The following is a 12,157-nucleotide window of genomic DNA, read 5'->3' as shown; positions in this document are numbered from 1 at the left end:
TAACTCTTTTACTCTTAAGTTGTAACACTAGGAGAAGAAGCTGCTTTGTCATGTTGGGTTAAGAGTTCCTGTGTGTGTGTGTGTGTGCACATGCACATGTTTTTATATACTACTGGGGACCAAATGTCCCCACAAGGATCGTAAAATCTGACAATTTCAACCTTGTGGGGACATTTGGATGGTCCCCATAAGGAAATTGCTGTTGTGTTTTTTAAACGATAGATAGATAGATAGATAGATAGATAGATAGATAGATAGATAGATAGATAGATAGATAGATAGCAGTGGCGGCTGGTAGTCTTTCAAACAGGGGAGGCTGGTCGGTTACGATATTTCCAGATTTTAAAAGAAAAAACACATCAGTTTTGCCCATACTCTTGCCTCTGATCTGGCTGATTGTTGGCAGCATCACAAACTGTGAAATAACAGGTTCTTTTGGCCCATTAGCCTACTGTCCAATATACATGATGGTGGTGTTTGGGGGGGGGGGGGTATATTTTAACATTTTATATTTTAAAATTGTGGCATGTTGTTTAAAAAGTGATCATTATTGAAAGCAGCTCTTTGTCAGGAACCTCAGCATTCAATGACACTTTCCCTATATTTTACTTATTTTGACTGAGAAATGTTTTATTGACAATTTTGATAACCCTTCACTTTTAATCCAGGTCTGTAGTGTGAAATGTTCTCGGCTGTGTTTTTGTTTAAAAATGTTTTCCAAATTGTAGCTGTGTTTAATTCATATCCAGAAAAATATATATTCCAATATAATATACTCAGCATAAACATTTTAAATAGATTCTATATTTTTGGTCCATCCATGACATATTACTAAAGTAGCCTATTTACTGTTGTTGATGTGGGTCACTTGCTGTTAGCCAATTCACTTTCTCGTACCAGGAGAGCTGAAAGGAACGAGTATTATTCCCTACCTTTTTCACCAAGTCAGTTTGAGGCATTGGTCTACCCTGCTCTTTAATTTTAATTTTTTCCTCGAAAGGAAGACTGGCAAATGGCTTTGCCAAAATTAAATCAGCAATGCTTGGCATCCGTGCGCAGCTTTCTTGCTAGCTGACTAGCCCCCTCAAGTTCAAGTTCAGTCACTCAAATAAACGAAATTTCTGGAACTAAGATAGCAAACTTGACAACACTATATTTACACTTTATTTACAATGAAAATATATCCAAACTAAAAAAGCTGGTAGAAACCGTATGTAATGAATGAAATCGAAATGTAAGCTGATCTCTTACAATACACCACAGCACTTGCGAATCTGGATGGGACTGAACTGAAATTCACCGCTGCCTGTCGAAAGTTGAAACGAGCTGTCAATCAAAGAAAATATCCGGCCGCTTTCACCAATCACCAGTCTCCTCACGGAAACTGCCATGTCCCTCCCATGTGAGGCTCGGAGTCTGTAGGCGGGCATTTTCGCAGTATTTGTCCAATAATCGTCTTGCATTTTGAGATTGAAAAGCGCATAGCTCCCAAATGCCATTGAAGTCCACTGAGGCTGGGAGTCCGTGAGACTCCGTGGGTGGGTGTTTTCTCAGTATTTGTCCAATAACCGTCTTGCCTTTTGAGATTGAAAGCGCATAGCTCCCAAATGCCATTAAAGTCCACTGAGGCTGGGCTGCATCGCGCTGTCACGAGGGGGAAAAACTCACGCACACATTAGGCGAACTGGGGAAAGTTATAACGGAATGATTTCGCACTGTGGTTGGGTTGAGCACATATATTTCTATGATTCAATGTTCGTCATTTTTAGAGGAGGCTGAGCCTCCCTCGTTGTCTTAGAGCAATCGCCCATGATGGATGGATGGATGGATGGATGGATAGATAGATAGATAGATGGATGGATGGATGGATGAGCCGAAAAGTTTCCTTTTCATGACTGAGGTTAAGGTTAGGATGAGGTGTCAGCACAGCATTAATTAACTGCAATAATAATTATGTCAATGGAAGGTCCTCACAGGGATAGTGAAACAAATGTGTGTGTTTTAGTGCAGAATGGTTGTACATCTAAAAGGAAAAAAATCATCTGAAGGACAGATTTGTGTTTTTATGCAAAAACCCCCACAAAAAAACAACAACCCAAAACCCAAGGACAAAGCAAACAAAAAAGAAGGATACATTTCTATTCCAAATGTACTTGCATTGATAAATTAGATTTTTTTTCATCCCGTTTGACTTTCTATGTTCGTCATTTTTAGAGGAGGCTGAGCCTCCCTCGTTGTCTTAGAGCAATCGCCCGTGATAGATAGATGGATAGATAGATAGATAGATAGATAGATAGATAGATAGATAGATAGATAGATAGATAGATAGATGAGCCAAAAAGTTTCCTTTTCATGACTGAGGTTAAGGTTAGGATGAGGTGTCGGCACAGCATTAATTAACTGCAATAATAATAATGTTAATGGAAGGTCCTCACAGGGATAGTGAAACAAATGTGTGTGTTTTGGTGCAGAATGGTTGTACATGTAAAAGGAAAAAAATCATCTGAAGGACAGATTTGTGTTTTTATGCAAAAACCCCCACAAAAAAACAACAACCCAAAACCCAAGGACAAAGCAAACAAAAAAGAAGGATACATTTCTATTCCAAATGTACTTGCATTGATAAATTCGATTTTTTTTCATCCCGTTTGACTTTCTATAGGCTGCAGATGTTCAAGCTGTCCCAATTCCCTTCTAATTTTGTTTCTCGTAGAACAGAAAACAATTCTAAAACGTGGTCCCGACTCTATGGGGTGGGGGGCTGGCCCACCCAATCATAAGGCTGGCCCACCCACCCACCCACCCAAGGGGAAGAGAGAGAGAAAAAAAGTCATATACAGGGTGTTTCAAAAAAAAAAAAATTGAGATTATTTGAGTTGTAAAATCCCAGAAACTCTATAGTCTAGGTGAATGAAACTGAACAGGCTTAATGTTGAGCAATATAAGATTTTTTCCTCAAAACTTGAATGAGAAATTCAAAGGTATGTGGATTCCATGAACGATTTCACAAATGTACACAGACACACAGACAGCCTTCCTCTTTGAACTTTTTGTGCCGTGTCCAAATCCGCATTGTAGTTGGTGTATTTTTAGAGAATTCTCTCATAAACATACACTGCACAGTCTTGTTTGACTGTGTTTGAGCGTACTCTAACACACAAAACACCTTTTCTTTTCCAGTGAATGGCATTTCTATTCCTAAAAAGATAAAAACAAAAAACATTCAACATAAAATTGTGACCTGTTTCCACACATGCTGTTAAAATCTGAGGTCAGTTGAATGAGAATTGGCAAAGTTATTAGATTGTGAAAGGAGATCAAATTTTTTGAAACATCCTGTATATCATATGTCCCCCCCCCCCCCCCAAAAAAAAAAGAAAAAAAAAAAAGAAAAAATCTTCCTTGCGCACCCTATTAGTGAGAGCTGGATCCAGCTGTTCTAAAAAGTCATGCAAACCAATAAAACAATGCAAATATGCTATACTGTCTATGCCTTTAGACAAACAGGTGTAAAAAACTTGCCAGAGAGATTATTTTGTACTTTTATTGTCATTTAAAAAAAACATGCAATCCATTATTCCTTTATCCATTCTTCCTCCCCTTGAATAATCTTGATACGATGACACACAGCAATGGAACGAGAGTGCATTTTCATTCCTTGAAGCAAACAGACTCTGGATTTGGAAAAGGCACGCCTTGTCTTTGTCAGATCGCACATTTGGATATTCTCTGACGTTTTCAGTCCAAGCTTTGTAGACTCACGTGTCTGACAGGTTAATATTTTTTCCTGCTCCAACATGCCTGGAAAACCCATAGCCTGTTTATATTTTTTCCTGTTTCAACATGCCTGGAAATCTCATAACCTCATAACCTGTTTTGTGAAGCATATTAGCAGACGGAATATAATTATGCAGAGCATTTAAGGTTTTTTTTTGTGAACCCAATGACTTAAGACTCTCGGCATGCAAATAAAAAAAAAAGTGAAGAAGCTTGATCTGTGTGGAAACATATCTGTGAAGATACTCAGTCGTCCAGGTACATAGTAATCTGTGGTTGGTAGAAGAGAGCAACTGGACTTGCTTGAAAAGTCTTGAAGACGTTTCGCCTCTCGTCCGAAAGGCATCATCAGTTCTGTCTGTCTAATAGGGAGTATCAAGTATTTATCCTCTCATGGATCATAATAGAATCCAAATCAGAATGCTGATGGCTGCATTGAAGGTGGCTGATAGATGTCATAGACACCCACCTCTGTTCAGTGATGGTCGTTCCAGGCTGACAAAATTGAACGATCCTCTCTGGCTAAGATGTCTGCCAGTTTTCTGGAAGTCCTCTCATACTCCCGCACTAGTCAAAGGGAACTCATCCCAAAGTGTGTAGAAACATATCTGTGAAGATACTCAGTCGTCCAGGTACATAGTAATCTGTGGTTGGTAGAAGAGAGCAACTGGACTTGCTTCAAGACTTTTCAAGCAAGTCCAGTTGCTCTCTTCTACCAACCACAGATTACTATGTACCTGGACGACTGAGTATCTTCACAGATATGTTTCTACACACTTTGGGATGAGTTCCCTTCGACTAGTGCGGGAGTATGAGAGGACTTCCAGAAAACTGGCAGACATCTTAGCCAGAGAGGATCGTTCAATTTTGTCAGCCTGGAACGACCATCACTGAACAGAGGTGGGTGTCTATGACATCTATCAGCCACCTTCAATGCAGCCATCAGCATTCTGATTTGGATTCTATTATGATCCATGAGAGGATAAATACTTGATACTCCCTATTAGACAGACAGAACTGATGATGCCTTTCGGACGAGAGGCGAAACGTCTTCAAGACTTTTCAAGCAAGTCCAGTTGCTCTCTTCTACCAACCACAGATCTGTGTGGAAACAAACTGATTAGAAAAGTAATCATGAAAAGGTCAAAAGCTCAAGCATGAGGACAGAATTGTATTGAACAATTCTCCTTAACATGTAATAAACATCATTTGAATGACAGATAATTACTAGACAGAGGGCAATGATAAAATTAATAGCTACATGTGTTTTTTTATTCTTATGTAAATGAAATACTGATATTGGGAATCAGCTCAAGGGATTGATCCTTATGTAAGTGGAAGATAAATCTGAATTTGTCTTGTGATACACAAACTCAGAATAATGTTCGTGGATTAGCACATGAGAATAAGCTGGACCCAAATTGATGATGAGTAATATGAATGAAATGTTAATCAGCACCAAATGTTCAATACAAATACAGCACAAGTGTAACCAGATTTTAAGAAAGATCATGAAAAAATGCTTTAATTTTATATCACTTTAGTAAAGGTAGTCCAGTTTAAAAAGCAGAAATGTATAGAAATCTGAAAAAAATCACTATGGTAAACAAAATACATGCACATTTTCCTTCTATCGCTCTTCGGAACTGTCTGAAACTGAAACAAGGAAAATTTTTTTGCGGAATTCTGACTTCTTCTTCTGACTTCTGAATTCTTGGCACAGAAACCTATATAACTGCATGATACATATCATTTGCATGACTCTCATACCAGCAGATCCAATGACGCAACAGATACAATCAGAGCACTGAAAGGTTACCAATGAAAAATACCCAATAAGCCTTTTAAGCATCTTTTTTTTCATGGAAAAAAAAAAAACCTGAAGTTTTTGGTTTTTTTTACACAAAGAAACCAGTCTGCCTCCAGACTCCACACATCTTCTGGGTCAAAATTCATGGCCCCTCAGACCTATGTGGGCACGGGAGGCAGGGCAGAGATCTCTGGAGCTCAAGACGAGCGTTCTGACAAAGGAAAATATAGAAGAGGGGATTTAACAGTGTATTAAGACTGGTGAGTCCGTAGCAGATCCTGTAGTACAAGTAGATAGAGCGTTCCAAGGTACATTGATCTTCAGTTAGAAGCAGCGATATGAATCTATAACCTCCCACCATGTGATAGGGCCCGAAGACCACGATGAAGATGATGGTGATGACTGTTAAGGTGCCCACAATTTTGTTGCGCTCATGATCAGAGATGGAGGGAGAGTTACGGAGGGTTACCCCGATTCTGGCAGAAGTGCAGCTGTCGGAAAGAGAGGGAGAGGTGGAGAATGTTTCAATTGACAAGGTACTGTATATACAAAATAACTGAAGCAAATCTATGTTCTTTTAAAGATGCAGACATGCTTGTAATGAACAAAATGTGATATGGCATGCTGTTACAGGAAAGCAATCAACAACAGAGTGACGTGACATGGCCTCTTGTGAAGCAGAGTTACTATTACTAGCACACTGAGTATTTTCCAATAATAGTATGTCCTATACCACAGGATTTAAAAAAAGTGTATATATATATATATATATATATATATATATATGGGTGGCACGGTGGCATAGTGGTTAGCGCTGTCGCCTCACAGCAAGAAGGTCCGGGTTCGAGCCCCGTGGCCGGCGAGGGCCTTTCTGTGCGGAGTTTGCATGTTCTCCCCGTGTCTGCGTGGGTTTCCTCCGGGTGCTCTGGTTTCCCCCACAGTCCAAAGACATGCAGGTTAGGTTAACTGGTGACTCTAAATTGACCGTAGGTGTGAATGGTTGTCTGTGTCTACGTGTCAGCCCTGTGATGACCTGGTGACTTATCCAGGGTGTACCCCGCCTTTCGCCCGTAGTCAGCTGGGATAGGCTCCAGCTTGCCTGCGACCCTGTAGAACAGGATAAAGCGGCTAGAGATGATGAGATTTTATATATATATACCTGCCAACACACCATACTTTTTTAAATGTTTTAGTTATTTAGGAGACAAATTTGTTCTTGTTGTCACTTCTAATAAAAGAAGCTTCACCAGCTTCTTTGTTTGCTCCCTTGATGTTAATAATACAAAAACTTCAATATTAAAGTGATACTAGAATGCATGGGGAAGCCATGGCCTAATGGTTAAAGAAACAGCTTTGGGACCAAATGGTTGCTGGTTTGATTCAGTGAAGTGCCCTTGAGCAAGGCCCCTAACCACCAACTGCTTCAGCAAGTGTGCTGGCGTACCTTGTGTCTGGTTAGCCAAAGAAAAATTGATGATGTGAATATCATTTCAGGTATGTACCCGGCCATTAAAAATAAATAAATAAAATAACGAGAAGGTGCAAATGTCATCAATCCTGGAGACTTTTCTGAGATAAAAAAACCTACTGACTGTTACATAGAACTGACCCAGGAGACTCCTTCCATAAATGATAAATCCCGAGTTAACATATCAATGATGAGCCAATACATGTTCATTTTTTACATAACAACACTTTTAAACTTTTGAAAATCCATTTAACATGAGGCATAGATTAGGTGAGGCTTAACTACAAGTCCACTACAAGTGAAGGAGTTGTTACTACAGAAATGATAACATATTAGAGCAAGTACATTAATATTAACCTGTGATTTGAATTACAGCGGGTACTACTGACAGCTGTTATAGAGAATTAATCAACACCTTCAACACACGCACACACACACTTACCCAAGTATAGAACATGGCATCAGGAAACCCAGTACCACTGTGGCTATTTTAAAGTAAGCATATTTTGGAGTGACAGGATACTGCTCCAGACACAAGCCCTTCTGGGGCTCAAATACAGATGGGTAGAGACCAGTTAGACAGAACAGGAATACAAGAGTCCAGACGACTATACCAGAGAATGCAGACAGCCGCATCTTCCTCACACGACGGCTACTTAATGGGTATACAATGGCCAGACAGCGGTCCAGTGCTATGAGACACAGAAAGATGATGCTTGCATAGACGTTTACATAGAAGACGTAGCCCACCAACTGACAGGTGATGGAACCGTAGGGCCAGCGATGAGCTCTCTGTAGGTAGAGGATCCACAGAGGCAAGGTGATCAACTGGAGAAAATCTGATAGCAAGAGGTTGAGGATATAAACCAGCTGAGGGCTACCTCTGCTTGAGCGGCCCAGCTGGTAAAGTCCCCACAGTGAAAGCAGATTCGCTGGCAGACCCAGAGAAAAAGCTAGGCTGTAGATGTATGTTAGTCCAACCCGATCTGTCTCCAGTGGAATATGGCAGCTTCCATTTGTCAGGTCTGTGGAGAGAATCAGGACAAGTGGTGGCCTTGAATGTGAGCGATCTGTGTCTGGTAGTGCCCAATATCAAAACTGGGGATGATATCATTTTAGTTCTTATGCATCAGTGCCATATTACAGAAATTACTCACTCATAAACATGATTTCCTTGACTTTCCCATGTGAAAGACATTTGAAAGTTTGAACATTTAGTTGTTCCCACTGCCAAACCCTAACTGCTCCATCTGTCGTTGCAGTGCTGGTGTTGATCCATGGAAAACAATGACAGGGTGTTACATGCAAAAAAAAAAACCCTCGTTACATTCAATAATCAACACACATTCATTTTTTATGAAAAGCAAAGACTTTTCCTTACCTTACATCTGCCTGTGATGGGAGATCATGCTCAGTGTACTAGGACCTGTGAGAGTCAGACTGCATAATTCATCCCTCCATGAGGGGCTTGTCGGATTTTTTTTTTGATCATTTCCCCCAGCAGGAAGCCACTTCTACTGCCTTTGAGCAGCCACATCCTGAGGCATTTCTCCTCCAGAACAAAAACACCGGTGAGGGATAGGAGTTGGGCCAAACTGTTCATGCTGACGGAAGGGCTGCTGAGAGACAAGCGAAACACCCTCATTCTACTTTCATTTCCCCAGGACACCCAGTCCCCTTTTGCACTGGCATTCTTATATGAAAGTTCATGAAGTTTTGGATAAAACTTGCAGTGTAGTATGTCAGGCTTGGTGATTAGTATATTGTTGATTAGAAATTCTAGAAAAAATGTTTAAATCAGGTACATGATCTACATGTTAGCAGTTGGTGACTCAAATAAAAGTAAAGTATCTGATGTCATATGTACTTACACCGATCAGCCATAAAATTAAAAACACTGACAGGTGAAGTGAATTCCATTGATTATGTTGTTACCGTCTGCGATGATCTGGTGACTTGTCTAGGGTGTACCCCACCTCTCGCCCATAGTCAGCTGGGATAGGCTCCAGCTTGCCCGCGACCCTGCACAGGATGAGCGGTTATGGATAATGGATGGATGGATGTTGTTACAGTGGCACTTGGCAAGAGGTGGAATATATTAAGCAGCAAGAGAACAGTCAGTTCCTGAAGTTGATGTGTTGGAAGCAGGAAAAATGGGCAAGTGTAAGGATCTGACCGACTTTGACAAGGGCCAAATTGTGGTGGCTGGATGACTGGGTTTGAGCATCTCCAAAATGACACAGTTTGTGTCACAGTTTCTGGTGAGTACCTATCAAAAGTGGTTCATGGAAGAACAACTGGTGAACCAGCAATAGGGTCATGGGCATCGAAGGCTCACTGATTTGCAAGGGGCATGAACGCTAGCCCATATGGTCCAATCCCACAGAAGAGCTACTGTCGCACAAACTGCTGAAAAAGGTAATGCTGACACCTTTCTGTTTTAGCCAGCATTAACTTTTTCAGCAGTTTGTGTTACAGTAGCTCTTCTGTGGGATTGGACCATATGGTCTAGCCTTCATGCTTCATGTGAATCAGTGAGCCTTCAACACCCATGACCCTGTTGCCAGTTCACTGGTTGTCCTTCCTTAGACCACTTTTGCATTCCGCTTGCACCACTAACCACTTGGAATTTCGTCTGCTCGCAGGGGGAAGCGGCTGGAATGAGACCACCTTATAGCCGCCTTTAGCCAGCAGTATTGTATACAGTGCCTTGCAAAAGTATTTATCCCCCTTGGTGTTTGTCCTGTTTTGTTGCATTACAAGCTGGAATTAAAATGGATTTTTTGGGGGTTAGCACCATTTGATTTACACAACATGTGTACCACTTTAAAGGTGCACATTGTTTTTTATTGTGACACAAACAATAATTGAGATGAAAAAGCAGAAATCTGGAGTGTGCATAAGTATTCCCCCCCGTACTGTACACCAACGCAACCCATCTTACTTGAAGGAGTTGGAGCGGTTTTGCCTTGAGGAATGGGCAAAAATCCCAGTGGCTAGATGTGCTAAGCTAATGGAGACATACCCCAAGAGACTTGCAGCTGTAATTGTTGCAAAAGGTGGCTCTATAAAGTATTGACTTGTGTGTGTGTGTGTGTGGGGGGGGGGATACTTATGCACATTCCAGATTTCTGTTTTTTTTCATCTGAATTATTGTTTGTGTCACAATAAAAAAAAACAATGTGCACCTTTAAAGTGGTAGGCATGCTGTGTAAATCAAATGGTGCCAACCCCCCCAAAATCCATTTTAATACCAGCTTGTAATGCAACAAAACAGGACAAACACCAAGGGGGATGAATACTTTTGCAAGGCACTGTAGGATCACCAAAAATCACACAAAATACACAATAAACCAAATCAGCGATCTCCTGTTCTGATCTTGAAAAAGTCCAAGAAAAATTGACAGAAAGAACTGAAATTAAACTTCATGCCATTTTAAAAAGTTGTCATGAATAGCCAACACGTCTAAATATTATGTTACCACACTCTTAGAATGGAAGTGTTAAAACTGACACAAACTCTGTTAACTTCCTACACGTCAGTGGGTGAGTTTTGGGACGACGCCTTTTGTGCTAATTTTGACACATTCACTGTGTAAAAAATTTTTAACACAGTGTGTGTCAGGAAGGTTAACACTCAGATGTGTAAACATGTAATATTAACATATTATGTGCTGCTCTTGGTTACACACATCGTGTTAAAAAAAAAAAAAACATGCCTTAAACCTTACACAGAAAAGTGTTATTTAGCACAAAATTAGTTAATAACAATAATACACTTTATAATTTCGGGCGGCACGGTGGTGTAGTGGTTAGCGCTGTCGCCTCACAGCAAGAAGGTCCTGGGTTCGAGCCCCGGGGCCGGCGAGGGCCTTTCTGTGTGGAGTTTGCATGTTCTCCCCGTGTCCGCGTGGGTTTCCTCCGGGTGCTCCGGTTTCCCCCACAGTCCAAAGACATGCAGGTTAGGTTAACTGGTGACTCTAAATTGACCGTAGGTGTGAATGTGAGTGTGAATGGTTGTCTGTGTCTATGTGTCAGCCCTGTGATGACCTGGCGACTTGTCCAGGGTGTGCCCCGCCTTTCGCCCGTAGTCAGCTGGGATAGGCTCCAGCTTGCCTGCGACCCTGTAGAAGGATAAAGCGGCTAGAGATAATGAGATGAGATGAGACTTTATAATTTCAACACATTTATTATTATGAAGTATTCACAATAAAATCCACAGAATAACCCACAATAAGATTCACACAAATCAAACTGCAGAATATAACCATACAAACTCACAGAACAGAAGTCCACAGAATTTCAGCAGTAATAAAGGAAATGTCTGACAGGACAAAACATTTCTTTTTCCAATTTCATTAGGCAACATGACACAAAGACATGCAGGTTAGGTTAACTGATGACTCTAAATTGACCGTAGGTGTGAATCTGAGTGTGAATGGTTGTCTGTGTCTATGTGTCAGCCCTGTGATGACCTGGCGACTTATCCAGGGTGTACCCCGCCTTTCGCCCGTAGTCAGCTGGGATAGGCTCCAGCTTGCCTGCAACCCTGTAGAACAGGATAAAGCAGCTAGAGATAATGAGAGAGATGAGAGATGGACATGACACATAACCACACCTTCTATATTTCAGTTATTTCAAAACTTTGCATTTTGGATTGATGTAGATCCAATTATCCAAGGACCCAGGTATCACTGGCTGAGGATCATCTTCAGATTGGTCTACTTGCTGAATAATAAATTATTAAAATGTTAACATTTAGACAGGTAATGCAGCAGCCAATTTTTTTCCTTTTTTTAAACAATATTTTACACAAAGCATTTGCTGATATTGCAGCTCATTTCCTTTCCTCCCCCAAACATAAAACCTATACATTTAAAGTTAGACTGCCTTTCACATTTTTCAAGTGTAGGTCATAAAAATAATTTTCCCCGACACCCAATTATTTTTGTTTTGTGGACTGAAAACTACTGAATTCAAATCACAGACTTCCAATTTTATTAGTTTTTTGAATCGAACAATTAATGAATTTTGGGCCACGCGACCCTAAATACTCCACTATTATTTCTTGCTTCACCATGACGCAATACAAGATACTACGT

The 12,157-nt window shown here is 40.6% G+C and overlaps 1 protein-coding gene across 1 annotated transcript; it reads right to left on the bottom strand.

Annotated features, from left to right (window-relative positions):
* Positions 1-4,852: 4,852 nt before the first annotated feature.
* On the bottom strand, positions 4,853-8,521 carry si:dkey-165a24.9 (probable G-protein coupled receptor 132). Its single transcript, XM_060924949.1, has 4 exons — positions 8,437-8,521; positions 8,213-8,319; positions 7,498-8,080; positions 4,853-6,078 (listed from the first exon to the last, which is right to left on the bottom strand). Exons 2-4 carry the CDS (start codon positions 8,220-8,222, stop codon positions 5,730-5,732), a joined length of 942 nt encoding a protein of 313 aa, XP_060780932.1. The 5' UTR covers positions 8,223-8,319; positions 8,437-8,521; the 3' UTR covers positions 4,853-5,729.
* Positions 8,522-12,157: the final 3,636 nt, after the last annotated feature.

This window comes from Neoarius graeffei, chromosome 1 (assembly GCF_027579695.1).
Source record: "Neoarius graeffei isolate fNeoGra1 chromosome 1, fNeoGra1.pri, whole genome shotgun sequence".
Classification (NCBI taxonomy): Eukaryota; Metazoa; Chordata; class Actinopteri; order Siluriformes; family Ariidae; genus Neoarius; species Neoarius graeffei.
This window is presented reverse-complemented; position numbering and strand designations above follow the sequence as displayed.

Excerpts from the sequence above, each read along its gene's own strand:
- si:dkey-165a24.9 (XM_060924949.1), bottom strand. Across the intron at positions 6,079-7,497 it reads ATGCCATGTTCTATACTTGG|CTGCACTTCTGCCAGAATCG; the intron begins GTAAGTGTGTGT and ends TCTTTCCGACAG.